Below are 27,216 nucleotides of genomic sequence, written 5' to 3'. Positions count from 1 at the left end.
CCTCAACTGGTGAAAAAAAGATTAATAAAAATAAACAATACAATTCAAACAAGTAAGCGTACATTGTTTATTGTCAGTGGTGAATGAAGTAGTATATGCTGACAATTTTCGTACAGGTCAGGTGGACTTAATGCTGTCAATCACGCAGTTTACAACATGCAGAAATCCAAAGAGCCATCTACTTAATGCAACTGAAAGCTGAAATAGAGCGAAGTTTTCTGATCGTGTTCGGCGTGACGCTAAAGCAGGGAGAACGGAGCTTCAGACAACGATATTTACGCTGGGGTATACCCTCGTACTTGTAGTTGCGTACAGTGCTGCTTGACGTGTTACATACTGTACGTATATTGTCTGCTTCTAACAATTTCAGCTGCATCAAATGAGAAACATAAGTGTTTGGCAAAGAAGCAAAGATCTACTGTGAGCAAGATAAGCACGAGCTGCGATGTGCCTTTGTTTTCATTACACATTGGCCGGAAGCACATAGTGTAGGGGCGGGGGGGGGGGGGGGGTGGCCGTTATGATAAATTTTACAGGGCACATTGTCTGCTGTTGCTGCTTCTGCTGCACATTTAGGGTTCAGGTGCGGCATTAAAGGCTTTAAGGCAAGTGGAGTACTCGCAGGAAAGCAAGGAGCCTCATGGATGCAACAGTGCTTACAGGCCTTCAGCACATACTATGTGAACAAACAGGTACGCTAAATAGACTTATATGCAAGCTCAATTAATGGTCGCGGATCTTTGTAAAATGCAATTTACGGTTTCAAGTTGAAAAAAAGGAAATCTCGATTTGTGTATTTAAACGAAGAAGAGAGGTTGCAAGGAGATGAACACTTCAATTGAGTAACAGAGTGAGCAAGGGCAGCCTCAGCCTGGAGCCAACGTCTCAACAAGCAAGCATATTTGTGAGGACCGTGACAAAGACAGGTTCCCACCCTGAGGCTTCCCTTGCTCGTCCACTGCTGATTGGCTGAGTGTTAAGCCAGTCTTACTTCGAATATGTTTCAAGAACTTTTTTGGAATAGACTCTGCTCAGGTTTGTCATCTGCTGTTTAAAGAGAAAGAAAAAATGTTTTTAGTGATTTGTCTGAGAAGTGTGGAGTAGGTCGGTTGTGTGAACTTACTTTTTCTAGCCATCTCTTACGGTGCAGGTCTAGCCTTAATTGTTATTGATTTCATGCAAACTGTACATGAACAATTTGTAATTAACAAATTTAAAATAATGCGCGCTTCCAGATCTAATTCTGATCCTAGCACTTACCAGCTTAACAACATTCCTTTAGATTTCGTCATGTCGTATAAGTATCTTGCTGTACAAGTTACAAATAACTTCAATAGGATCATTAATATAGAGTAGGTAATGTATGTTTTTTCGTACGGCAACACCAACACCGGCGTCGACACGACTGAGGCTGAAAGTGTACAGAATGAACCTTACACACTGTTCATACGCACTTGTTACGTGCAAAGTATTCTTGCGCTACTACATTTCGAGTGCATACCGTTGGACAACACACCTAGTGTAAGTTGCAAAAGAAGTTAACTTGCACAAATGTGCACCCTCTTCTTAGCGTTAGAAAACATAGAACACGCTTTATAGCGCAGCTCCTAGGTGCCCGTTTCTGCGGCGAGCGTCGGTGTCGTACCTCGTAACCGAGCGAACGAGCACAGGGAAAGATGAGAGCGAACGCGCAGCGCAGCGGGCGATGAAAGAGCGCGAGGAGGAAAGGCGAAGGAGGAGGGCATGGCGAAAGCGTGAGAAGCGTAATGCCGCGCCGCGCAAAACGGCTACGCGACGGCGCCAGAGTGGCGCGCGTCGTGCGTCGAAGTGCTCGCTCGCCTCCGCTCCGTTCGCAGGGGGCGCGCGCATCGAGGCACTCTACGCGTCATCTGTTCACCAAAGCGCTGCATGAGCGGAGGTCTGTCTGCGGCGGCTGCTGCGAATCGCGCCCAAGCGTCAGCCACGCGCTGCCTCTCGCGATCTCGAGTTTAGCGCGGCAGTCGCGCCGCACCTCGCACCGTTTGGAACGTACCGCGCGAGACATATTGTCCGCGCCAGCCAATATATCGCGAAACGAAAACACGTACAGAGCTGCCCTCAAATTTCGCTTTAGGGAGTATCGTAGTCGTCGGTGTATCTTTATTTTTGAAGTCGTATAACTGTATGTATAGCATAAACACGCACAACATATTCTTCGTACCTAAGCAATCAAATCGAACAGCATAAGCCACTTGCTTTGCGTCAGTCCCGCTGCCCAAAAGGGTTAATGTATGACACTGTGGTCGGCGCGGAAACCAACCTCAGAAGCAAATTAAAATATCAAACGACTCAAATTTCAGCGTTCCTACTGGCGCTATAGGCATCGCCAAGTCCTGGAGCAAGCAAACGTGGAATAAAAACAACCTGCATAATTTGGGGTGCAAGGCCCCTCTAAAAAGGTTGCGCTCTCGTAGCTCATCGCTTAATTTTAATTACACAAATCTGGTCTTTTGTGTGTTATAATCTCCAATGTACTAGAGTTGATTATCACTTTTTATGCTGCCGGTGGTTTTCCGCTCAACGAAGGTGACTTCTGGCGACTCCGCTTAGCCATCTTGAATTGAGTTTATGCAGTACTGTTTCACTCGTATGGAGCATCAGCGCTGGGCGCGATAAAATGGCCGTGATATCGGTACCCGATTAAGCAGTTCTGTACGGCCTTATGATAAACTGGCTCTGAGGAGCCGTGCACAACAATGGACACGGACGTTAAAATTGAGGAAGGAGAGGTCGCAGTTAACTGCTATTTATAACAACGCCAACATTACCGCGCTCCTTCAGCACCCCTCGTAACGGTGAATCACAGTTTCACAGTTCATGGTGGATCACAATGGTTACAGTTACCTCCGATAACCGCCGCACGAAACTCTATAGCTTTATGGAACTCTCTGGTAATTTGTTGAAGCGCTTTTCACGACAAGACAAGCCTCACGAATGAAGTCCGGAACTACTCTTACAGTGACACATAAACACCCTTCAAACCGTCACATAAGTGACAACGCTCACATTTTCAAGTTCGGTAGCATTTAGGTTTATCGGTTTACAAGTGACTAAGAGGAGGCTGCAGAATTTTTTTCGCCCGATCGATGGGATAAACATTAACGGTACGCTTCCACCTTCGACGTACGGAGATGACTAATAATCTTGCTATTCTTTAATTCTAGGTTAATAAAGGCCTTGATTATGTTGTTACGCGACGCCTTCGCATGGACGTGACAACGATGCCTTTAGTGCGAAGACGACGAGGTGGTGTAGAAGCGCCGCAAGAGCTCGCAATCGACTTGGCTGCTTTGTACCACTGCATATATTCTATAAATAAACACTCTTGCTTTTCTCGCCGTATCGATATACATGCATGTAACCCGGCACCACGTATAAGGCCCGGCAAGGCTACGTAATCGGACATTCTTCAATCCACGTGCGTGAACCGGTCCCTAAATGCGTGCACGTGACACGTCCACAGTTGTCTCGTTGTATTTCTTGCTATTTGGGCTTGTCGGTGAGCGATAAGTGCGGCAAACGTAGCGCGTTGCAAACAAGGACAAACGAAGAAGGAATTGAGCAGAAGTGTGCCCATGGTTAACGGAGCAAGTCGTTTAGTTCTTTTTGTGTCTCGTTCTATGCAAAGTGGTATTGCCAATGCTCTAACGAAACTATAGAACGCTCGATTCGGCAGGGGATAGCTGCAAATTGTGACTGTACGCTAACGCCGCAACGTTGTGACACGCACATTAATAAAGAGGTTCTCGGCAGCTTTGGTTATTAAAGCTACAAGTATTGCAAGTATTCTAGTGTTTCAGGCATTGCAATTGTATTCTCTTCTCTTTGTCTTTAAGGAGTCGCGTTGAAAATGATCAGTTGTTGAACTGCCTCCGATAAGAATTTATGGGCGGATCATTGTGCAGGCGAGCTCAAATTTTATGAATGCAATAAATCGACTTCCCTCGGCGCAATGAGTAAAATGCCGCACACGGTTTTTGATATATACGAAAACTCGAATAATGTTGTTCTTTGGATTTGTTGGTGGTAAACGCAGTGCGTTACGGACAAAGGATTAACTGAAGTATGCCCAGTTCACGGAGCAAGCGGTCCAGTCCTTTCGTTGTCCTCGTCTGCAAAAGACCGAATTCACTGCATTTACGAAACTTCAATGCCTGATTCAGCAGCGGATAGCACCGAGCTCTACTGCACTCTAAAGCTGTAGCGTCGTGATACATACCTTAACAAAAAAGAGATCGGAAGCTCCGGTCATTGATAAGACCAAGTATTCTGTTTTCTTTCTGTCTTCAAGCCGCGGTAATAAAAATGTCCGCCGTTGAACTGCGTCCTTCCGCTAACAATTTGGGTGGAGCATTTTGTAGGCGTGTCCCAACGGTCTGTCTATATAGTTTGCCATTTAGAGGGGCGTGCCGTCTCGAATTAAGCGCCAGTCTTTCTTCTTCCTCGGGTTCCTACGGAACCACAGAAGCGGCGACAAGCTTGACATCTTCGCTTGCCACTTAGCCAGGCTCGAGTCCTCGTTCGTGTAGTTGGAGAAGTCAACGTAGGCGACACCCTCGCCCCTTCCGGTGACGTCATTCGGTGCCGTCACGTACCGCAGCACGATCGCCTCCTCGCTGTCCACGGTGATTGGATTGGGCTGCGACGAGGCCGGTTACAGAAAAACAGTCCTTCAAAATCAAACAGTTAAGAGCTAGATGTCATTTAGGTCGAATGCTCCAAGTTAATGTGGGCTCCGAATTCACACGTGACCTCTTTGCGCTGCGTAATCTCGGATGCCATTTTGCGTTCTACGGTAGTGGCCGCGATGCTTTTCCGGCGCCTGAAGTAAGCAAGAGCATGACCTTCGAGATTGCTAACGTTACTCTTAAAGAGCCGTCTTTGGAGTGTGTGATGTACGTGGACACCACCTATTGCTGGCGTGAAGGTGGGGAACACATAATCAAAAAGCATTGCTATTTAGGGTGATTTGTTTTTAATGCGATAGCGTTATAGGCCGATTTCACTCACTTTGGAGGTACAAACGAGAAGAAAGGAAGCAGAGGGGCCCGAGTTTTAAGTTACTATTACAAGAAGACAACAGCCAATGACACCAAGGAAGGCTTAGGGGAAGTAACTTGGTTATTTAATTTAAAATGATGCTATTATAAGGTATTTCAACCAACATACAAATGATGGTTAATACGTGGAATTTTCAGCGCATTTGGCATGGATTCGCTGAGAAATCAAACTGCTGCACCTTTCATTGTTATTTTTGGGTAAGTATACTGCGTCCCTGTCATATAGCATTTCTTTGGATCTTTCTTAACAACTCCACGTCTAGAGTTACGTTAAAATGGCATTTAAGCGCGAAACTATGCACATTTAGGCATCATTACGTATCAGCACTTCCGAGTATGAGTGTCGCTAAATATGGATGGATTTTGGGCACTTACAGTTGCCATGTCATCGACTATCTCAGTGATCTTAAGGAGTTGGTTTTATATGTAACGTTATAAAAGCAATACGATGGCAGATAATCTATGGAGATGAGTATAGAAGGCTAATTGACGCCACACGCCCAATTCGAGATGACGCTATTGCAGTAAAACGAAATGTTCGAAGCCAGAATGACGAAGTTTAAACGAATTCCTTTGCTGTACGAAGTGCTGCACCGGAGGCGCCTGTAGACACTATTGTAGTTTCTCACAAAAGTTACTGGGTGGAGCTCGGGTGCTGCGATCACAACGCCCATAGAGTAATTTGCATATAGTTCGTGCTTGTGAGTAGCTTCACACGTTCTTGTGGCGTTATTTATTACGCTTTATCTTTCCAGATACTCGAGCAATCATATTTTTCTTATCGCATGAAGGCAATAAGTTTCTGCGCACATGCATAAGCATTGCGAATTGTTGCATTTATAATGGCATATTTTCTTCGAAGTTACCACTTTGCAAAGTCACAAGCCCGTTGGAAGCCAGAAGGACGAAATTCATGGGCTACCAATCACTCGCCGCACTGGCTAAACTACCACACTCGCAACTCCCGCAGGCACTATAGCACCAGGGTTCTCTTTAGTAAAATTTGTGGGAAACTGTACGGCTTGTACGGTCGCTGCACTGGCGTTCTTGGCGCTGGCGGAGTTGCTTCGAAACGTTTGACAAGCGGGGTGCTCGCGTGAACCCGACGAAAGCGTATCGAGTCGATTTGTCGGGATGAGATTTGCTGTCGCGCTCATCGGACGCTAGCCGGCCGGGCCGCTCAGCGACCGTCGAGTCGCGATGAGCCAGTCCGACCGCATAGGTCGACTCAACCCGACCCACCAGCTACGGCATATAAACGCGGAGGAGTCGAATCAGTGGTCTGGAGTAAGCAGCGATGAAACGGTACACGCCTTGTAATTCTCTCGAGTCGACACAGGCTGTAAAAGCAACCTAGACCCGTCATGTACGAGTCCGTGTCAGCGCTGTCGAGTCGGGCTGTCTGAACTCGGCATCCGAATCGACGTGCTCACGTCGGGTTCATGCAGCGAAAGTTTTTAAACAAGAAAAGGTATTTGCGCACGCTGTTCGTCACCTGTAGTGCGTGGTAGACCTGGGCGGCGTCGGCTTCCACAATGCGCGTGGCCTTGAGAAACACTCTCGAAGTTCTTCCCGGTGGATCCAGCAGGGGTCGCACGCGCAGCCTGTCTCGCTGTGCTAGCAACATGTCGTCCATGCCCAACGATCCTTCTGTGGTGAAGGGCTGACTGAGCAGCGTCAACGAGGTCGCGTTGGCGAACGCCGCCTTTGACAGAAAGTCACCGAAGCTCGACGCCTGCACGCAACGCCAGACATCCGTGAGTGCTCAGGTTCTTGAGGCGCTGTGCGCACAATTGTATACGCCGAGATAGCGCTTATAGGGAGACCAAAGCGAAACGATAAATCAGTTTAGACTAATAAAACGTCATTTGAGAACCCCGCAGGTAGTCATTTCAAAATAACAGTTTGATTATTAGATGAGAAAATGAAGGTCGAAATATCAGTATTTGAATTTCGCGCCGAAACCCCCTACGCCGCTACGTCAGTGTGACATCAGGGATACCAAAGTATGTTTTCGCATTTGGGCCGCGTTGGCTGAGTAAAGGTTCCCGAAGCTTGCTATGTTTAATATTTGATTCCTTTAGAACACAATGTAGTCAATCTGTACCGCTATATAAGTAAGTAGGCCCTAGAAGATGCCATAAAAATCCATGACGTCACAGCGACCAGGTGCGGGAACTTCAAGGAGGCGTCGCCACCGGTCTTTCGTTCTTGCGCTTTTTCTTGCTTGCCAAACGTCTTATTGTGGTAAGAGTGTTATTTTTAGTGTCGTAGAAAGGCAATTTACTGATGCAGAAGAAATCATTTTTCTCTTTAGTGTCCTTTTAAGAAAAGCAGAGAGGGCACACGAAAATAGGTGTGCCTAAAACGTGGCGCATTCGTTTTGAGAAAGTTCCGATTACACCTTTAGTGCGGTTTGAATAATACGTACTAAGTGCTTTAACGAACGGAGTCGGAAGGTATAGACGCCTGGGTGCTGGCTCTCGGTGCCAGTATGTCGTCATGTGGTGGGGTTCGCTTCATTCCTTCTGACAGTGTTTTACATCGGGCATGTTTCTGGAAGTGGCATTAATTGCTTCCAAGTATGCTGAACAACATGTACGGTTCATCTCGTTTTTGACATTCCTGTAGCCAACACATGCAGCCAACATTTCGTAAAACTCACAAAGCTATCGCTGAAGAATTTTAACTTATCTGTCTGTGCTGCTGCAGTATATTCGTTTGATGACAGAAATGTGCAAAAAATGTATTTAAATCAAATTTCCAATAATTTGCGCAGTTTCTAGACACGCTTCGTATTGGCAAACATAAGGCGTGGTGACGCACGTGGTATATAGTCTAGTCCTCGTCACGTAAGGTGTCATTCATCAAAGAAGCTAACTTGGCATCAAACATTTTTGTGCGGCCATTGATATACTGGGTGCAGGCAAAAAGAGCAGACGAATGCGATGATACTCCACTTCGCAGGCCATCAACATAAAGAGCAATTTTCACCAATCAACGGTTCAAACGAGTGTTACAGAAAAACGAGCTATTACTAAGTCACTTTGCAGGAACCGATGCAGCCATTGGGCACATACTGCTAGGAGTCTTGAAATATAGAAACTTCAAAGCCGCCATTAATTACTAAAGTCGCTATATTTGCATACCAAGTGGTTTCACAAAACGCCGGTGATCTATTTTAAACAATTAATACGAAAATCGTTGTGAGGCGCTCGCTGGCCGAACCCCCGTAGCGGAGTGCGAATAATCATGTGATGTCAGCGGCTAAAAATAGAACGGCTCGCTTAGTGACTCAACGCGTGAAAAATCACTCAACGCGTCGCGCAGTCACAGAGTTGACGATGTACTTGATGTACGGTTTGCCAGCACAAGACACGAACTATAGATGACGGTGTGTAGGCGCATGCGTACCTTACGTAGGACGACAAACTCTCGCAGGGCGACTGTGGTGACGTATTCGATGGGCGTGTCGGCGTAGCTGTAGGCGCAGTCCATGACGAGCGCAGCTTCAGCGAAAGCCAGGCTGCTGCCAGCCGAAACGCCGGGCCACGAACGGTAGGTGAGACTCACCTGTTGGGACAGAGAACACGGCACGGACACAATCTTCTACGACGGATACTGCTAGAACTCGAAATATTTCCTGTAATGAAAAAAAAGAGAGATCTGCCGGAATCTATGCAGTAAACTCGTACGTGCGACTCTGAACCTAGCAGTTAAATATGTAAAGTTTCGCCATCGTAGGAGAATGGATCGAACAGCGTTCAGCAGATTTCTTGGGTCGGAGCAACGTGTTCGGGATGAGGTACTAATTCCTTTTCCATTTATCTTCCTTGTTGCGTTTCGTCAGCAGTTAAAAAGGGCGCGCCGCGTATGATTTGCCGCTAGGATTTGCGAGTCGTGAGCAGCGAGTGTGAAAGAAAGGAATAGAATGGAGCGGAATAAATTGTTACACCAGCTTATATTTCTGACGTCTTGTCCAATTGTTCGAGTGGTTTCGACAAACATGCGTTCCGCATTTCAAGCACAAGTCACGTATAATATGGACACGGTGTCCAAACACGAATTGCGGTGCGTTAGAAAAATGGCGGCTTAGATTTGTGAATCCTGTTGGAGACTCGTTGGATGGGATTGCTGGTCGTACGTTGAAGCGCGTACTTCCGGAATCGTGTCGTCAATGCTATCTGTCAGACTACTCGTCAGACTATTGGATACGTTTTGTAAATAAACTGTTCGAAGCTGGTTAACACTTTTACCACCGAGCCTGAGCTGTACTCGTCGTGGCGTTTGAAATTATATCAACCAAAGAGGAGCCGTATGCTCGTCCATGTCACAGCTGTTTCCGATTTGCTTGCAGCCGAGTCGCGTTTGTCAGCTCAGTTTGGATCTTTCATTAAAGTTTTGATCTTTTACCGTATTCTTCGGTGGCTTTAGTTTCCTTTTGTTATCATCACTTCAGAGAACTGTGTTGGAACCTTACACATGTGCTGCTGAGACGGAGTCTTTTCTTCAGAGCATGCACCTTCTATTAATACTTCGGGTCAATATAAGAGCTAAACGCAGCATTAAATACTTCGAATCCTCACATAATTTGCCATAATTTGCTGGAATAACAATAAAAGAAAGCTATATACACTTTCTTACGAAGTAAATTGCCAGTTAAAGAATGCAAAGTCTCCTTTCTTTAAAACTTTGGTGGATGCCTTGTCTTCTTTGAACGACCACACAATCGTACTAAGGATCGCACAGTTTCTCTGCGCATATGCCATTTGCGCAGGACAGGTCCCTTTCTGTCGTTCCTATCCTAGGCAAGCAGCGCTGTTAGTCAGCACATTTATGTTCGAGAAACGAGGCTATAAATTGTGTTAGAAATAATTGATAATGACTGTGAAATGCGTAAGCTTCTTTCAAGCCACAGTAATTCCGTTGAGCGCCATCTTATAAACCGCATAAAGGACGAAGCAAGCGAGAGCGCACCATGCAAACGGAGAGAAAGTGGACTGATACTCAGCGACTTCACCACGTGACCCCACCACGCGACCCGCGCGACAGCTAATTTCGCTGTCCATAGGATTGGCCCAGTTTTGCTTACGCTATCTCCGAGATCGACGCAGTTTACTATTACGCCGTTTCGGAATCGGCCGCCGCTGCTCGGCGAGAAATCGACCGAGCTGACATGCAAAACCAAGTAGCAGAAGGCAAGAGAAAGCTTCGTTATAATAAAGGAATTACGCGCATGAAGGCGTACGTTTGTTGCAGCGAGCACATCAAGGCACAGTTTGTTGTGTCTTTGAGAAATTGCTTAGACAACAGAGCCGGTCACCGATACGTTTGTAGAACTAGCACGGACTTCTATGTAAGCCCGTTGGTCTGATCCTGTCTCTCAACGTTCGCGGTCAGAGACCGACCAACCATCCATTGAGTGAACGATTGGAACGTCGCAAAGAAGCGAACGCTTAGGGCCGATTTACGCTCGAGCCGCCCATCGCCGCAAGCCGCACCGCACGCTTGCGGTCGCACGAGAAATTGGACTTATCCAGCACTTGTGCACAAATTACCATTTACACTGTGCGCACAGTGTATACCTTACACATTCCAAACCGAAATTTGTGCACAAGTGTTCGATACGTGCACGCTTTCGCGCGACCGCACGCGTGCGGTGCGGCTTGCGGCGATGGGCGGCTCGAGCGTAAATCGGCCCTTAAAGGGACACTAAAGTGAAAAATGATTTCTTCTGCATCAGTAAATTACCATTCTACAACACCAAAAACACCACTCTTACAACGATAAGACGTTTGGTAAGCCAGAAAAAGCGCAAGAACGAAATACGGGTGGCGACACCTACGTATGTTCCCGCACCTGGGGGCTGTGACGTCTTGCATTTTGATGGCATCTTATAGGGCCTAATAATTATATATAGCGGTACAGATTGACTGCATTGTGTTCTAAAGGAACCAAATAATAAACATGGCAAGTTTCGGGAACTTTTACTCAGCCAACGCGGCTCAAATGCGAAAACATACTTTGGAATCCCTGACGTCACGCTGACGTACCGGCGCTGGGGTTTCGGCGCGAAATTCAAATACTGATACTTGGACCTTCATTTTCTCATCTAATAATCAAACTATTTTTTTTAAAATGACTGCCTGCAGGGTTCTCAAACAATGCTTCATTAGTCTAAACTGATTTATTGTTTCGCTTTAGTGTCCCTTTAATATGTGCCCGGCCGCAGTCGGAAAGTCGCTCTCCCACGAACCGGGCTTCGCTTCCTGAGCGCCAGGAGGAACGCCAACGTCCGCTGGTCGGTCGCGTTCACGTAGACGTTGAAGTGGCGCGCCCCTAGCGCCGCGTAGTAGGCCAGGTATTCGAGCAGGTCGCGCTGCGCTCCAACGCCGTCCTCGGAGATCCAGGGCGGCACGCAGACGCCGACCGAGGCTCTCTGTTTCCTGACGCCGAAGTGAAGCTTGCGGGGAGCGAACCAGAAGGCGCTCTCCTCGCGGCGGTACACGAGAGACACCAGGCGAGCGCCTGCGGAGAGAGGCGAACCGCCATTTTAAAGAACGGAGCACGGATACCATAGAGCTTCCTAAAAAAATTACAGTAGGAAACTCTATGACGGATACAGTGAACTAGAAGCATTCTAGAAGTATTGTACTAGAAGTATTATAGTACACTGCAGCAAGGAGGCCAGGTGGGAAGAGAAACTTACTATAAGGGAACCTTAAGCGGCACTAAAGAATGACAGTAACGTATGCTGTAGATTGGTAAAATATCATTTTAAAACACTATTTATTATGAAGCCTTAGACGGCTCATGGAACGTAAATTTGACCGTCCGGCGTTGTGGTATCAAAATTCAATGGCACCGAGATTGGGGGTGAAACCCTCGACCGTTGGCGGAAGTCGAACACACGATTTTTGGTGTTAATTACGGCAAAGTGAATTAAGGCACCGTTCATTAATATACAGTTAATTAATTCACTCGCACACACGCTCATTGGTGTTAATTAAGGCGAAGTTCATTATGGAACAGTTAATTAAGGTAGAGTTAAGGCACTCGAACCCACTACCTTTGGTGGGAGAAAACAAGTAATAGGAAGCAACAGCGCATTAGAAATGAAAATGTCAAGTAATGTAACGTATGCCTCTTGGGCTCGCAGGTTTTCGCCTTCATCCTCTTTAGCGTGTGCTAAAGTGACTGAATTTTTTAATTAACAAGGTGGGAAAAGGCTGGTTATTCAACCCTCTTTTTTTTTTTCGCACTGGAAACATGAGCGCCGATAGGTCAGTGTGACGTCACGAATTTGAATCAATTTTCTTGTATTTGCTCACATTGCCGCAACTTGCTTGGTTGAAACGCAGGTTTACTTTTAATGCGATCAAATTCCGCAGTCTAAATAGATTGTAGCGGCAGCAGCATCGGCGTCGCATGAGAATTACGTAGACGCTCGCGTCTACACGAGGTACGAGCGGCTGGCACGGGCTAGCGTTCCGAACCAGAAGAATGCTACGCTAAGAGAAGGAGCGTCGGTTTTTCCTCTCCTGCGACAGCCCGAGACTTTACCGGTCTACGTGGTCGGTCGTCGCCACAAGATAAACTATCTGTCGAGGAGACACCATGAAAATCCGTGCCGTCACAGACATTCACTGCTTGCTGGAACTTTAATGTGACGTTGCCATTTGCTTTTCGTTCTCGTGTTTTTTCTGGTGTACACCAAGCAACCTCTCCCGATTGGGGCAGAATGGGATTAGCTGAGTGAAATAAATGCGGCACTTCGCAGTGCCTCTTCATAAAACCTCTCGCACATCGCGAGAGGTTTTATGAAGAGGCACTGTGCCGACTTAGAATTAGTCATTCAAGCTTGAATACACGCCTATGTTTTCCTTGAAGGAGAAGAACCTATCTGCGAAACTTGCGAAGCGGTTTTAACTGTGAACTGCTCGTTATTCTGTAATATGTATGAAAAATGAGGCAAGCGTATTTTACAATACAACAGTACATATCATTCTACTTTTCTTGCGGAATGTGTACTAGTCGAAACGAAGAACCTAATTAAATTCGTGAAGGCTGTCAGTGTTTTAATGGGTTTTGAACTAGTAATATTTCAGTCAGATATACATGTTACATAACCACTGAGTAGGAGCATAAAAATTATAACAAAATAAACTTGGTATTCCTTTTAGAGTCACTTTAAGCCCTTGTTCAGTCATTTCACCTTGCAATTCTCTGCTACTGATTAATAAATAATCGCTATCGAATTGCTATTTCCGTGGGCTTCTAAAACAGTTATCGCTAACTGCCCAATTTACCTATGTAAAAAAATAACTATCACTGTGTGATTGCTTTATTGTTCTACTCAGCTGGTGTTCGTGAATAATTATATGCCTATAAACTGCGTTGTTGCTGTGTTGGAATGTTTGTGTACTTTTGATTTCACGTAACAGCTACGTTGCTAAATTACTACCACTAGTGACGCCCTTATAGATGTACAATACTAGGTAGAAATTGTTTTCGCTCGTTCCCGTTTCCTCTTGAACTACCTGTTTTGTTTACTTGTTTCCAATATGCTGACACGCATTCACCCGCTGCTTTAATTAAACCTCTATTGCTAACCATGCACCTTCTTAATTTTAAAGGTGTTCTAACAGAAGGTCGACCCGACAGCTTTTTTTAAAATTTGGAACCTTCCTCTGCATAATGTTTATCTTGTAACAAAAAAAAACAAAAAAAGGTAAAACTTAAGTAAACTTGAGCTTGAACAGCTGTGTTCGTTTCTTTTAGTTAGCTTTCTCTTCTTTAATACATCCCTACATTGTTATTATTAACCGAGGGTCCCGTTGCAGTCTTTGACTTTGGGACCGTCGTCTGTATACTGTATCTTACCAATACATAGTATGCACGTGACGTCACATCCGTTGCTGTCGTCTGCTTTCGCTACCTTCCGCCATCTTGGGGAACCTTGTCAACAGGTACGCGCGTAGGCCTGTAGGTTCCCCAACATGGCGCGGCCGTAAACCGGAAGTCGCGGAGTATCCTTGAATGGCGTACGCGCATACTATGTATTCATTGTATGTAAAGAACAATAAACTGAAACTGAAACTGAAGACGCGAACGGGACGCTTGTGCGCGCTACTCACTGGCGTCCTCGGGCACCGCGCACGTGACGAGCACGGGTTCGTAGGGGGCGCTCGTGAGTCCACCGACCGGCACGCTCGCCGCACTCTTCGCCACCACCTCGGTGCTCCACAGGTACGAGCAGTTGGTCCGAGGGTCGTCGCCGACGCAGAGCTCGACCCTGGCGCTGCCGTTCCGGTAGACCGGCACGTGTGCCTCGTCCGGGTGGCGACCGCGCGTCTCGACCAAGAACGTGCCTCGTACGGGCGTGACGTCCCTGCGCCGGGCATCATCGTCGTCTCGTTATCGCTGCAATTCACAGCGTCTGGACGTCAATTAGGGATCCTGTTTGATTTGAATATTGTAACAGCGCTAACACATGCAACCACAAAGTAAGAAGGACGAGACGCGCTGTTACTTTGTGGTTGCATGTGTTAGCGCTGTTACAATATTCAAATCAAGTATGCACCAACTCGCCCACAAAGAAGTTTTAATGTAGTAATCGTGTCATACGAAGAAGCCTAAAAAGGGGGTGGCTATGCCCTGCGCGGCGACTTTGGCGTTTCGCTGATTGAGCCCAAAGGCGCGGGATCAAATCCCGGTCACGGCGGCCGCATTTCGATGCGAAGCAGCAATCTGGCAATACCAAGTGGCGACGAAATGACCCCCCCACCTGGTTTATTGGGAGTAACAGAAGCCGATCTCGAAAGACACGCTTTCCTATATACTGATATACCGCAAGCACCGGAAGCGATTGGAGGAGCCGAAATATACATACGTCATGGTCGCCAAGCGTCGTTTCGTTTTTGTATCTGCGTGCCGGCGGTCAGCCCAACATAATTTCTGCAGGCGTTCCCTTTCGCGTTGCCATCGAAACGTGCCGCACGTGCCCGCGTCGATACCGTGACAGCACGGCGACGGCGAACGCGCCTCGCCTGACACCGCATCACTGCTGTCGCAATCAAACGCGTGCGGTGCCCCGCTCACCTTCTGAGGAAGATGCACTCGTACTTCCCGTAGTTGGTGCCGTTGCGGCCGTACGAAGGCACCAGCTGCTCGGTCGGCGCCAGCAGCAGGAAGCGGACGAGCGTGGGCCTCACGCGTTGGTCCACGAACACACCGCACGTGTAGGCCCACGAATGGGTCTGACGCCAGCGAATGGACGCGTTGAGCCGCCAGACGGCGTAGTCGGTGCGACTCTCCTCTTCGGAGGTCAGCCAGAACGGGGAGAACTCGGTGTCGGCGACCAAGCTCTGCGAGCCGTTCGACGCGGCGGCCGCACGGTTGAAGGTGTCGCCCTCTCGCGGAGAGGTCTGCACGGGGCCGTACGTCCTGATGATGTAGAACACGGTCAGCAGAAGAACGCCGACGAAGACGGGGCGCAGGGGACCCTGGGAAGGGGAGTAGAATTGTGCTGTTAAAATACTAGCGACATGACACTCTGGACGTGCTTTCTTATTTGCATTTAAGGAGCCCTAAAACACGTGTTTAAAGGCGCCCTGAACCACTTTCTATCGAAGTTGGAGAAATGCCATTTGAAGTTAGGCAATTTCACAAATAGTTCGCCGAAAAAAGTACTTCAGCAGCAGCGGAGCTATTGGCACATCAAACACGCGCTTCGCGGTGCTTCTGCTCCTTCTTCGAAGCCTTTCATTCGCAAGCTACAGCGAAAGCTATGGCGGTGCGGGACGTGCCCATAACGCTCCGCATACTGCACATCATCATGGTGCGCAGTTCAGAATTAGATTTTTCATGTTACCGTAAATATATGACACTACTCCAGCTTCTGGCGTCTACAACGCACCAAAACGTAAGCCAAACGTGGTTGTCCTCAGCGTACTGCAGTGCACTTAGCCGGTAGACTCACGGCGGCACCCCTCGGCGGCCGCGGTATCTATGCCACGTAGCAGACCGCAGCTACATGCAACTGTAGTGCGTATGTGCAGCATTTTCTTTGTGCATGGCAGGGTTTGAGTACATGCTCACACGCTTGCATTCTCCAGTCTGACTGTGCTACGTATTGCGGACCGGCTTTGTCATTTAGAAGCTTGAGATGGATAGTAGCCACTGAAAGAGTTGAGGTCGGGCATGAAATAAGTGATAGCTGGCCCACGCCGTCGTCCGACTCATCCACGCTAAGGAAGTTGTTGAAGGGAGGGACTTGTTCTCATCGAGAACGAGGAATATGGGATTTATTTACAATATCTGCATGAAGGGTGGAGAACGTTACATTTCATCAGTCTAGCATGACTGAAAAAGAAATCACACCGAACAGCCGGAAACGGCTGCTTAAAAACCCCCTGTCCTCCCTAGATCCCTAGGTGAGGGAAAACTGCCGTTCCACCTTCGTCCAATGGGAGCGTCCAAAGTCATCGCAGTCGACCCTCCTTTGAGGGGGAGGGTTCACACACTCACTTCTGCACTTTGATTTCACTGAACACACCGAGGTGAGAAGGTTCTCGTAGACAGGGGTTAATACGCTTGACCCAAGCAGGCGCCTCTTGATCCGAGAGCTGACCCCGCAGCTAGCCGCCGCGTCTGTCCATCGACTGTGACAACTTCTGGGGCCCGTGAGAAAGCAGCGCAAAACACCCTTTTCCAGGAGTTCTCTTGCTCCAAGCAAACCGTGAAGGCGATAGCGAATAAACTAACAATACTCGGTCCGCCGAACATGGCTAGACATGCCGGTGCCGTTGGGCTGTCGAGGAGGCGCGTTGTTGTCTTTACAAAGCGAGTCGTCCCAGCGGGCCGGGAAGGGTTCGAAGGTCGCTTCTCCGAAGATCGCTAACACTGCAGGTTGATCGAAACAACTGCAGCGGGCTGTGAATGGTTTGCAGTTCAGTACCCCTGCAGGCCGATCGTAACACCACATCCAACTTGCGCATTTTGAAGCGCCATCAATAAGTCTGCCAAACCATCTAACCAGGAGCGGACAGGAGTGAGTGCGCGCTGGAAAGTGTGCGTGCGACTTGACCTTAAGTTTCTCGTGATTCGAGGCTAGTTGGGTGTTCGAAACTAGTCGAAATTAGCGTCACCCGGCGGTTACAGCACTGATAAGCAGGTTCGCTAAAGTTTAATTCCTACGTGGGCGCCCGCGGCCGAGCGTGAGCAGACGACAGTCGGCTTCTTCCGGAACTACGCAATCATTATCGAAATTCGAAGGCAGATTATCGCTTACTTCGGCATGTTTACTAAGCTACTTCAATAAATATGCACAGTAAGAGTAGCAAGAAGCCCACTGATCCAAACATCCTTCTTGATTGATGTCAACTATTGGCCAATAACAGCCACGCACGGAAATCTGCTATATTGCGAAATAAAGAGCCCAGAAAAGAACAGACTTCTGTTGAAAAGACAGCGTTTGAGAGAAAGGTAAGTTCACGCTCCGCTTGCCAGCTCCATGCACCGCGCATTACTGCAAATCTTGATTGAGATCGATGTTCACTGCAGCGTATGCTATCCGCGGTCTATGTTTATTCTTCAAGCCCGATGGGTGGTTCAGGAACCGTTTAACTAATCATAGAACGGCCTCACTATTAAACTATAGAGGCGCGTGACGCCTTTGTAAGTTGCGGTTTGTTAACAGCTAGGAAGGTTGTATTTCGGATAATTATATTTGATTATGCCGACAGGCTGGGTAAAGATCACGTGACTGTTAAACTTCGACCCGGTTGGGGTGTGAACGTCCCCCCCCCCCCTTTCCTTCCCCCTGAGATATCTGTGTTAGCATGCGAGATGCCCATCCACCCCCTCCCCATCTCCGGCCAAGTGCGTTTCTGGGAAATAAGGAGTTACCACACTTAATCGTTCGAAATTATAAAAAGGTGGTAATACCTCAAATTCCACAGCGAAGCCAAACTGACGATACAGAGTTTTCGAAACGGGAGTTGTGAACGTCACATTCAGTGCCCGTAATGTACGCTTACCGACATTTCGCGCTCATCTTCGCTGTGCGTGGAATCTCTCCAAGCTTCGGTGAACAGCCGTTTGTGGCTGGGCGCGTTACCGCGCTTTGGCTGGAGGAACATCATCTTGACGCATACAGTCGTCGAGACGCCAACGTGCAATCTGACCGACGAGCTGCAGGATAACCGCGAACGCTTGCTTGCTCCGCGATGACAGCGTCTCACGAGCGTTTTAGAATGCCCGTTCTTCTGCGTCGTTCTTTCTGGGCGGGTATGGCACGAGCCCGACGTTGGAGGCATGGCCTTCGAGATTGATTCAGCGCGCCCAATCTCGGAGGCCGTGTTGGAGGCCACGGTATTTCCTACTAAAACTACCTGAAGGAACTGTGGTGCTGCAATCGCTCAGCTACTGTCGGAATGATGATTAGTGCATAGCTTTGTTTAATGTTGGTGCATACGACTTCGGGCGCTCTAGTTACTCTTCTTACAGCGCTTCACTTGCCTTTATTGACATGAATCTAGAAGCACTCCTATCTTTATGAGCGTTGAAGGCAATAAGGCTCTCGGTACATGCATAATCACTGCAAATAGCGCAATATATTGCTGAAGTGAGGAGTTTGTGAAGTCCCAAAGACGTCTCCTAGTTTCCTTTTACGTTCTTGTGTGGATAGAACTTTGCATGTGTTCGTGCTATTTGACTGTCACCGTGCAAATCACTTTTTTTGTGCTGTATGTTTTGATTGTCCTGCGAAAAGGAGCAGCCGGCGCCAATAATGGTACCAGCTTCTACTTCATTTCATATTAATAAAGACAGCAAAATACGACGTTTGGAACCAAAAATACGAAGTTTAGACAAATGCAAGTACTAACCGCCATTCCCTTGCTGGCTGAACAGCCGTGCCTGCCGCTCCCCTAGACACTATAGCGTAAGGGGTCTATCAAGTAATTTTGGTAGGAAGCCTAATGGTGGAGGCATAGAGTAACGCGTAGACGAGTTTCAGGGCGTGACGTCATGAACTGGCAGCCCGGGGCTTGTCCGTGAGGTCTATTGCGGAGAAAACAAGTTGACAAACTCTACCTGCCTGATACTTCTCTCCCTGCAACATTAAAGACGTCGCAGAGCTTTAAAGCGAAGCTTTCAGGCAACGCTCTATCTTCTCTTCCTCCCTGCCCCTCCCCGCTTTATTGACTTCGCACAGGATGACACAGAAGCGTAGAGTAAGTGGGTTGGAATGATCTTAACCAACCCAAATGAGAGAGATAGGAAAAGAAGAGGAGAGAAGACAGGAAGTAACAATAAGACGGATGGTTAATATTGGTGCTTCACTGCGCCACGTAGTGTACAGATATTTTCAAGAGGGCGATGACAAAGGCTAGTTGGTGGATGTTACTTTCTTCTTGCGCTGTGTACAAACCGGAATGACGAAGTGATGGGTACGGAAGAATGCGGACAAACGAATGCTGCGGAAACTTACGGCTGGTTTAGAAGTGTCAGATCTCGTATGTAGAAAAAGGCAAAAAATCAGATTGAAATGCAAGCTTAAAATGAAGTCCGTGTTTACTGTAGCCGTCCTTTCGTCTTTTGGGTTTGTGCATAACGCAAGAAGAAAGTACGGACAGTTATCTTGTTAAGTGAAAGACGAAAATTACTCGCCGTGCTGACTCAGTGGCTGTGGCTTTGCACAACTGAGCACGAAGTCGCGGGTTCGATTCCCGGTGGCGGCGGCCGCATCCCGATAGGCGGCAAAATTGACCCCGATTCCTTCAATACAGCGTCCCTTGTGGACCTGTGTGCTGTATTAGGACGTTGAATCTTACCAATAAAAATGACAAGGACAAGAAATGTGCATGCGTACAGTCGCGTTACAGCTACTGCACGCTCGAAAGATTCAACTTGCCTGCGCAAACTACTAAAGGCATATTTTAACAGCTAGAATGCTTACCTGCATCCAAATTGTTCACACTTCTACGCGAAGAGTTGAGCCGTAACCGAGATCCCAAACTGTAGTCACTAGTCCATGCCGCGTGAATGACTCGAGTTGTAAATCTTGTCTTCTCGATGACTGTGGGCTGCGATTTAGAAACGCGCTCCGACGTTGCTTCAGCATGAAAGATGGACGCAAAAAAAAGTATACCTCGCAATGTTCGAATTGTTGTGGGGACGTCAACTTGGCCGGAGTGATGTTCGTTATCCGTTTAGCTGGATATCCAACATCTGGGTAGTTTATACATTCTAAACCTCCTTGCCTTTCGGCCGGAACACGCAGCAGTACAGCAGCCACACATCGCCCGCCGAGAAGCTCACGCGCATGTGTGCAGAAACAATGAAAACAAACGGCATCCACATGCGGGCTTCGTGCACAGGTTTTTTAAATGTGGTGGCATCGCCTGACCGAGCAGCTGCGCGGCAGGAAATGTACGGGACACCACGTGTAACCATATGTGAGAAGTCCTTCGTCGATCACGGGAGGTTGGCAATGCGAAGCAACATCCAAGCTTTAGCTCTCTACATAGCGTTGACTTGTATAGGCCACTTTGTTTGAGGACATTCGTTACTTACCTTCGTAGCATTCTTACTGTCGGCATATGTGAAGGTGTGTGATTATACCCGCGAAGAATGTGCACAACGCAAAAAGGGACGACTTAATAAAGGGAAAATCAGACATCCACTCGTTCTTAGCAAATGCTACAAAGGAAACCCATACGGGTTTGCTTTGTAGCAATTGCTACGAACGGGTGGATATCTGATTTTTCCTTTATTAATTACTTCTCTCCACCTTGCGGGTTCCCGCAGAACTATTACATCAAAAAGGGGCGAGTATAGGAAAACAACAACGAAAGGGCACTCAGTTACAACTAAAATCAGGGAAAATATGTCTTATATATTTATCGAAGAAATCACCTGGAACATGACAGAAACTACGACACCCTTGATCTAACGGAATAATATAGTCAAGTGCTCTAGATTAAGCAGGGCATGTGTAAACACAGACATGAGGTCAATGCTTAGACAGATATAACTATTTAAAAGCCACAGGAACCCTACAAGAACTGTGGCACATTTCATGTTCTTATATTTTTACTCGGCCATCTAAACCATTTTACAGCATTTGAACTAATAAGTTAATTCGAAAAACATGTGCTTCCCGCATTATAGCCTGCACGGCTGCTGCGTCATTAACATCCCAAATCATCATCATCAGCTTACACAGATAACGCACCTTCTTGCCCGAGAGGGTGGCGAATGGCTGATTGATGCACGCATTACTGCACGTAATGTGATAAGCTTCAGTCACAAGCCTCGTGGTTTCCTGCCTATTAGTGCTGAGGACGTCCGCCCGTAAACGTACTTAAAAAACTTGCCGGACGTGCTGGACGTGCGTGAAGATCCTAGTTAACGTACTTGACTAGAGGACTGTGGTATAAAAGTTACAAACAGGGATAAGGCGCCTCAGAAAGGCTGGTTTACGTTTCGATAGGTGGACCCATCTCTTGACGAATATGGGTCCATATATCGAAAACGTGGGCCAGTCTTTCTGACGGACGTTATCCCTGTTTGCAACTTATATACCACAATGTGCTACTCCATCTGTCGGCCCCTTTCTTGATTTTGACTACATGACTGTTGGAACTAAAAACATGAGAGCGGTTCACAGGAAGAGGGAAGGGGGGGAGGGGTGAGCTTTAAAGTGATTAACAGTGTTCAAGCCAAATCAAACGTTTATTTCCGCCATGTACATTACGGATGGAGGACAGCGAAAAAAAAAAGAAAAGGTGCCAGTAAGCAGCTTGACGAGTCCGCAGCCCCACGTAATGAGCGGCGTTGTAACGACAGCAATGAAGAAAAAACACATTCAATAAACGAATGCAAGCATTCGATAAGTGCAGAACAAAATCAAAACACAATGGTCCAAAATAATAGATACCGGGATAAGTAAAATCAGTTTTCTTCTTCATACATAGATCTAAGCTTAGCGTTGGAACAAATAAATAAATCAATATTAGAAGATTGATAATGGTTTAACAGTGATGAAAAAGAATAACATAGGCGTCCCATGCCATAGTTGAAACGGCGTGCAACATTATTCCAATATTCACCGCGTCTGGTAGCATAATATTGCTGGTTTTTCCCCCTATATATGCCAGAGTATGCAGGTTGTTTGTTATGTCTCACTTCATATTTAAATCTAGTACTCGAGCGGCAGTGGTATAGTTTGGGAGCCGTGATAACATGTGCTCTATGGAAAAAAATACCTGCAGTTGTTGCATTAAAACCAGCATTGTACACAGTGCATAGTTATCGTTACTGCATAATGTAAATTTTTGTGGGTGGGAGAATGTAGTTGTACCCAGAACAAGTTGGCAGTAGTTAAAATGTGAATAGAAAAGAGAATTATACATTTATATATTCAGTTTTGCAGAAAGGATGCATCTGAGACGACTAATTATTCCAGTTATTCGAGCTGGATTTGTCGTTAGTAAGTTAGCATCAGATTACCAGGACATGTGTGCAGTAAATGTCACACCAAGGCATTTGAAATGGTGAACAATATCAAGAGGACGAGAATTAAAAATAATATCGGCATGAGGAGCGACTACCTTATTTTTGGTCCGAAAGATAACTGCTTTTGTTTTATTTTCGTTAATCTTCATAGAGTTTTATGAGGACCACTGTTGTAGCTGAACTATTAAATCAATATAATTAGAGGTAAGGTGATCGATGTTACTACCAGAAAAGATATGCTAGTGTCATCTGCGCATATAATAAATTTGGCGTTCTGATTAATGTTGCCAATGTCATTTATATAAAGGTTAAATGACAAGGGTCCCAATATGCTGCCTTGTGGGGCACCACAAAGCAGTGGAAGGACTTGTGATCGTCAATTTATAAATTTGCACAACTTGTCGCCGATGGGATAAATATGACCGCAATAAATGTAACCCACACCCACATATGACGTAAATATTCAACTTATCCAGCAAAACTTCGCGATTCACCAAGTCAAAAGCCTAGGAAAAGTCAACAAGTAAGCCAATCACTTTTTTCTTGTTTTCAAATTGTGTTAAAATATATTCATCTTGATGACGCTAAGCTAATTCTGTTGACTTGTTCTTCCGGAACCCAAATTGGTGAGGTGTTAATACATTGGAGCTTTCAGCGAAATTCAAGATCCTACAATTAATTATTTTCTCGAGAGCCTTTGAAAAAATTGGCAAAATAGATACCAGTCGGTAATTGCCAGTGATTTCGATTTCCCTTTTCAAGGAGCACTACTACTTTGGCAATTAACATTTTTATTGGAAATGTTGATTTAGTCAGACAGATATTAAATATATTGGCAAGGACTGCTGCAATTACGCTTACTACATATTCCGCAGGTTTTATTCGAATTTCATCGATATCCCTACCGCTGCTTCAAGCAATGCCGCTATGTTATGGCATTCAATAAAAACAGTGAACAGACAGTGTCAATACAGGACTAGGAAATACCTCGGGTAAGAGAATATAAATACCTTGGTATATGAATAAACGAAGGCAATATATATATATATATATATATATATATATATATATATGGAAACACAGGAAGAAAAAAATATCAGCACAGGCGAAGAGAAATACAGAGCTCTATGCGGATACAATAGGTACGAGGCTCTCCGTCTATGTGGAAAGGTGTAATGGTTCCACGACTTACATTTGGAACTGCGGTTGTTTGCTTGAAGTCATGTGTACAATCAGGGTTGGATGGCTACGAAAGGTCAGTCGGACGCCTCGCATTGGGCGCTCATGGGAATACTACAAATGAAGCTGTGCAGGGGGATATGGGCTGGACAAGTTTTGAAATGAAGGAAGCTCAGAGTATGAAGAACGACTGACGCATATGGAGGAAAGTAAATGGGCTGGGAGAGTGTACAGATATTTGTACAGGAAAAACATTGACTCACAGTTGAGAAAAAGAACTAGGAAGCTTACCAGCAAGTACGCGACCGATATGGTCAGCAAAATGGCAAAAAAGAACGTCAAGCGGAGTCAGAGAGGCTGAAATAATCTCATGGGTAGCAGTGGAAAAGAAACCTGCGATGAATAACTACTTAAGAGAAAAAAACGACATCAGGAAAGAAACAACTTGCGATAACTCACATTGAAGCTCATTACTTTTGGGAGCCAGATCAGGATGCCTTATAACACGCACTTATAAAGCGAGATACAGCAAGGAAGATCATGTGCTCACTACAGTAAAGTTGGGAAACGATGGAGCATGTTTTATTATAATGTGAATATGCATGCCGAACGGTCAATTTACGCACTTCTGACCTCCTTGAAAACCATGGGTTCAGTGAGAGCAGGGGGAAAGTAAACATGTCCACAATAGAGGTTAGCAAAAGGCAGTGGGAAGATTCGTGGAAGTAGGAAAACGACAAACAACGGAGGCGTACAAAAACAAAGTTCCGAATAGAGGTTGAGAAATTTGGTGATGGGAATTCTTCGTGGACTTTTCTTCCTTTTCTTTTTTCTTTTTTTAATAGCTAGGACATTAGGCAATATATTAACAAGAGCTTGGTTACGCAACCCATCACCCCATTCCTATGGAAATGCTCATAGCGTCCACCCATCCATTCATGGAGTGGAGGAAAATCTTCAAGTCGAAGATAGTTTGAGAACATGGCGGTTAGTCATCTAACCTGCTGTGCAGTTTAGGGACGTTAAACGCCATATTTTTTCTTGTCGCGTGAGGTTGGGAGCACCGAGTCATCTCACGTGGCTGGGAGGATGCCTTGGGGTGTACTTGACAGAGGTTTATGAATGTGCCTCCGTACATGCAATGACTTTCGTTGAATTGCAGTATAGTGACATTATTGACTGCTTTTCAATGAATGAATGAATGAATGAATGAATGGAAGTTTATTTTCATGTTTTCAAGAACACACTAAAATGTACACGAAAGCTCGATGTGGCTGGTCCAGTACAGTATGCAACAATTCGCAGGTCGTCAAGCAGGGGTACTTTTGGATCAGTAGCTATGTTACATTACGGATCACTGCGCGTTAGAGGTGCCATTATATTATTCACTTTCGAACAGAAATAAAGTTAACTTGAATTTGGCCTTCATCCCAAGCTCGGTGTTCTTAAATGATGGTCCAAACCAAGCCGAACCACCTTAATTTCAACGCGTAAATTTGGGGTTGCCCAGGCAAGAAGTTGCCACAGACTACTTGATAAGACCTGGAGAGCATACGGAATTCAACAATAGCGCTACATTAAGTGAACATACAAAATAAAATAATAATAATAGTACATGAAATGCACACAAGTGCTTATTTTGAAGCGATGGAGACATAATACGCGTACAAAACTGAATAAAAAGGCAATACAGAAAACAATACTACAATTGCCAATCCTCATCTATTTATGTAAATTGTGCAAAACATCAAATCCAGCCCACTTGAAGGGTATCTGCATCATCTTTCATCACATATTTAGGATGAGTCAAATCTCTCTCTCTATCTCCCTCCAGCCCTTCAAAAAAAGAAATAAAAAGAAGAAGAATGCACCTGGTACGAACAGAGTTTCCGGCAATCGAATGCTGCCGTTTCCGTACCCTAGGGTTGTTCCCTTGGGGAACCCTACCACCCGTAATCGCGCCTAGCTTTCGTCTCGGCACGACGTCGAGATCACGGGGCGCGCCTTCTTGCGTCGTCCACTCTCGGAGGGCACCGTGTCGACGCCGTGGTACCGTTCTCTATCACTAGAGGGCGCCATCATCTCATTGGTTCAAACGTTCGCAAGCGCCGTTGTGTGCTTCAAACTGGACAGCTTGTCAGTGTTGGAAGGTAACCAAATATCACTAGGCCGATTGGCTTCGGGAGCCCACCGCAAAACCATAAATGAGGCAGTGCAGGGTGACATGGGTTGGGCCTCTTTGAAGCGCAGGGGAAAGTTAATTTTGAAGGAAGACTCAGGAACATGAATCAAAATAAGCGGTCGGCTGAAGCGTACAAGAATCTGTACCTCAAAATCCTGGACACAGAGTGAAAGAAGAGGTCAAGAAAGTTGGCAGTGAAGCACAGGGTAATTGAAAGTATAAATAGACAACCAGGAGTCACCAGAAAGAAAGTAAGAGAACAAGAGACAGCGAATTGGATACAAAGAATGAAAACAAAAATGACCATGGAGATTTAGAAGAATTGGTGAAAAATTAGGAGGGAAAATATTTATCATAACACAAAGGGCAGTGCCTTGCTATTTGAGGCTCGAGATGGTTGGCTAAGAACAATAACATACTGGAGCAAATATTCGCAACAAGATAAGACGTGTGTACGATGCAGAAAAAATCCGGAGTCCACTCAGCACATCCTAATGGATGGAATGCGAACGGATTTACCCAGTTGAGACCCGGAGGTAACGTACACCTTCCAGAAGCACTTAGATTTAAAGTGGACAGAAACATCGACTGGTCAGCTGTCGAGATAAGCGAGACGTTTAGAGCATAGGTAGAAAAATAGCAGGGGAGAAATTGATAAAACCGGATCGATTACAGGAATAGGTAGCGATGCAAGAGAAGTATAGAAGTTTTGAGGAAAAAAAAACGGATTATGGAGGTGTATACAAAAATATGCTAGAATGAAAAACGTACAGCATATCTGATTAAAGCAAGCAGGCTAGGTGGCTAGCCGTCTCCGCCCCGTTTCAAAGGAGATGCCAATAAATCATCATCATCATCACCACCACCACCACCACCACCACCACCACCACCACCATCATCATCATCATCATCATCATCATCGTCATCATCATCACACCACCACCACCACCACCACCACCATCATCATCACCACCACCACCACCACCACCACCACCACCACCACCACCACCACCATCATCATCATCATCATCATCATCATCATAAAATTCCCCCGTCCCAATTTCCAGAAGTGCTGGGATTCAACGCGAATAGAAGCATTGGATGGTTAGCGGTCGACATAATCAAGAGACCTTTAGAGTATTAGTGAAAAAAAGCAGGGAAGACATCGGTAAAGCCGGCTTCGTTACATGCATAGGTTACGGTACAATATAGAAATAGATGTTTTAATGAAGA

The 27,216-nt window shown here is 46.2% G+C and overlaps 1 protein-coding gene across 2 annotated transcripts; it reads right to left on the bottom strand.

The window, feature by feature from the left end:
• Positions 1-1,868: 1,868 nt before the first annotated feature.
• On the bottom strand, positions 1,869-20,413 carry LOC126539043 (uncharacterized). 2 transcript variants are annotated; one of them, XM_055075305.2, is made up of 7 exons: positions 20,062-20,413; positions 15,201-15,604; positions 14,237-14,490; positions 11,356-11,627; positions 8,514-8,672; positions 6,595-6,834; positions 1,869-4,678 (listed from the first exon to the last, which is right to left on the bottom strand). In XM_055075305.2, the coding sequence occupies exons 1-7, from the start codon at positions 20,065-20,067 to the stop codon at positions 4,436-4,438; spliced, it is 1,578 nt and encodes a 525-aa protein (XP_054931280.1). In that variant the 5' UTR covers positions 20,068-20,413; the 3' UTR covers positions 1,869-4,435. The 2 variants fall into 2 exon arrangements, with proteins under 2 accessions (XP_054931280.1, XP_050041705.1); XM_050185748.3 differs by lacking the exon at positions 20,062-20,413 and adding an exon at positions 18,140-18,325.
• Between the last annotated feature and the right edge of the window lie 6,803 nt (positions 20,414-27,216).

The sequence above is a fragment of the Dermacentor andersoni genome, chromosome 11, assembly GCF_023375885.2.
Source record: "Dermacentor andersoni chromosome 11, qqDerAnde1_hic_scaffold, whole genome shotgun sequence".
NCBI classification, from domain to species: Eukaryota; Metazoa; Arthropoda; class Arachnida; order Ixodida; family Ixodidae; genus Dermacentor; species Dermacentor andersoni.
Note: the sequence above shows the minus strand (reverse complement) of the source record. Positions and strands in the feature narration are given on the sequence as shown.